The sequence below is a fragment of the Elephantulus edwardii genome, unplaced genomic scaffold, assembly GCF_000299155.1.
Source record: "Elephantulus edwardii isolate Elephantulus edwardi_28Jun2011 unplaced genomic scaffold, EleEdw1.0 scaffold00161, whole genome shotgun sequence".
Taxonomy (NCBI): Eukaryota; Metazoa; Chordata; class Mammalia; order Macroscelidea; family Macroscelididae; genus Elephantulus; species Elephantulus edwardii.
In genome coordinates, this window is record NW_006399911.1 from 2,992,006 (window position 1) to 2,994,144 (window position 2,139).

A 2,139-nucleotide genomic window follows, 5' to 3' on the forward strand; every position below is an offset into this window, starting at 1 on the left:
CATCAACAAATGAATGGATAGAGAAGCTGTGGTATATTCACACAATGGAATACTATGCTGCATTGAAAAACAAGGAACTCATGGAATATTATTCAAAATGGGTGACCCTTGAGGACATTATGCTGAGTGAAGGACAAAAGGATACAAAAGGACAAATACTGCATGGTGCCACTGTGTAAAACAGGACTAACCTCGGGGATGGGGGTAGACTAAGAAAGATGGGTTAAATAAAGTATACTGCATTGAAACAGATGAGGGAGAAAACTGTTTAAAAGGGATATGTGATTAGGTATTTTTGTCATGACAGGAGTCCAGAGCAAAGGCTGCATAGTGGAGTGGACCTGGGGGGAGGGATTGTAAAACAATGAAAGAATTTTTCTTTTACTTTTCCAAGACGGTTGTGTGCTAGGGAGGAGGGTTTGGAGGGGAGAAAAGTGCAACAATGAATGAACAGAAATTCAAAGTCTCTGTAAATTTTCATTGAAATTAATAAAAAATATTATATTAAACACATGCATTTGGAAATGTGTGTTTTGCTTATACAGTTATAGATAATCAGAATATATTAGAATCTTATCATGAGCGAAGAAGAAGCAGAAAAGGCAGAGTATGAGTCCTCTGGGACCAAAGATTCCTGTGCTACTCAAATCACAGCCTACAGGAGCAGCCGCAGCAGTCAAAACAGAGAACTAGAGACCTACTGTGAGACAAATGAACTTCAAACTGCTACCCCACAGAACCAGAGCTAGGAACCTTCATCCACACTTGTTAGAGGACTAGGGTGGGGGGAGGAAGAGGAGACAACATAATTGGCCAGACTAAGAAAGCTTTGTTAACACTGGCCTAAAGCAAAGAAGCTGAAGCTGTCCTTGCTGAGTGATTATATCTTGCTGCCAATCTGAAATACAGCCTTTTGGCTTCCTTAGTAAACCACATAATTGTGAATTGTTTTTTAAAAAGTTACCTTAAGGAGAAAAATCTGACAAAATTATTGGCATACTATAAATGTTGCTGTTTAACTAGATATGTTGTTGTTGTTATGTGCCATTGAGTTGCCTGTGACTCCTAGTGACCCTATGTACAACAGCCCTAAAGCCTGCTCTATCCTGTGTCAATCTTATTGTGTCTCTGACACACCTACCCCCATTACTCAGTCACTGAATCTAGATAAAGTAAATATTGCGGTTTGAATATTTAAATTTTTTGTTCAGACATTTTTGTTTTTCATTTTTTCTTATAAATTAATTCTGCCTCTTTGCTGCAAAAGGAAAATGGAAAATCTTATTAAAGGCCTTCAAAAATTTTCCCACACATTGTTTACAAAATTATATATTTTATCTACTACAAAAGGATTCTGAAGTAAAATGCAAAAATGCAGAATCTGGCAATATCTTTAAGTGAAAGTGAATAGTAAAAATGTACTGATTATAATTATGTATAACTTATCAGTTTCCATTTGTCTATTTGTTCTTATACATTCAAAACAATTTTTCCTTTCATTTCTTTGAGGTTTTTCTTGATCTGTAACAAACTCTTAATTCTCGTTCTTTTGAATTTTTGATTCTTTAATTTGGTCACTATATTTGATGGTATCTTAGCTTAATTTTTGGAGTCTTTTAAAGTATTTCTGCTGCCTACAGGACACTGAACAATCTCAATCTCTTTGCCATCCATCCTGATGCTACCATTTGGTCCAGTGGTGAGAAACTTTGTCTTCTTAACATTGAGCCTCAGTCCATACTGAAGGCTGCAGTCCTTCACCCTCTGCAGCAAGTGCATGAGGTCCTCCTCAGTTTCAGCAAGCAGGGTTGTAACATCTGCATAACGCAGGTTGTTGATGATTCTTCCACCAATCCTGACACCACACTTCTCCTCATAGAGCCCAGCCTCTATGATAATCTGCTCTGCATACAGGTTGAAAAGGTATGGAGACAGAAGACATCTCTGGCGTACACCCTTCCCACTTTTGAACCATGCAGTGTTACCCTGCTCTGTTCTGATGATTGCCTCTTGCTCAGGTTTCGCATTAGCACAATTAAATGTTCTGGGATTCCCATTCTTCTCAGAGTCAGCCACAGTTTGGTATGATCCATGCAGTCAAATGCCTTTGCATAATCAATGAAACACAGATAGACATTC

At 38.0% G+C, this 2,139-nt stretch overlaps 1 protein-coding gene across 1 annotated transcript in view; it reads left to right on the top strand.

The window, feature by feature from the left end:
• Positions 1-578: 578 nt before the first annotated feature.
• LOC102844678 (transmembrane protein 176B-like) overlaps positions 579-2,139 on the top strand; it is a 10,508-nt gene continuing 8,947 nt past the window's right edge. The window contains exon 1 of the mRNA XM_006895197.1: positions 579-702. Coding sequence (XP_006895259.1) covers positions 579-702 — 124 coding nt within the window. The remainder of the gene's footprint in view (positions 703-2,139) is intronic.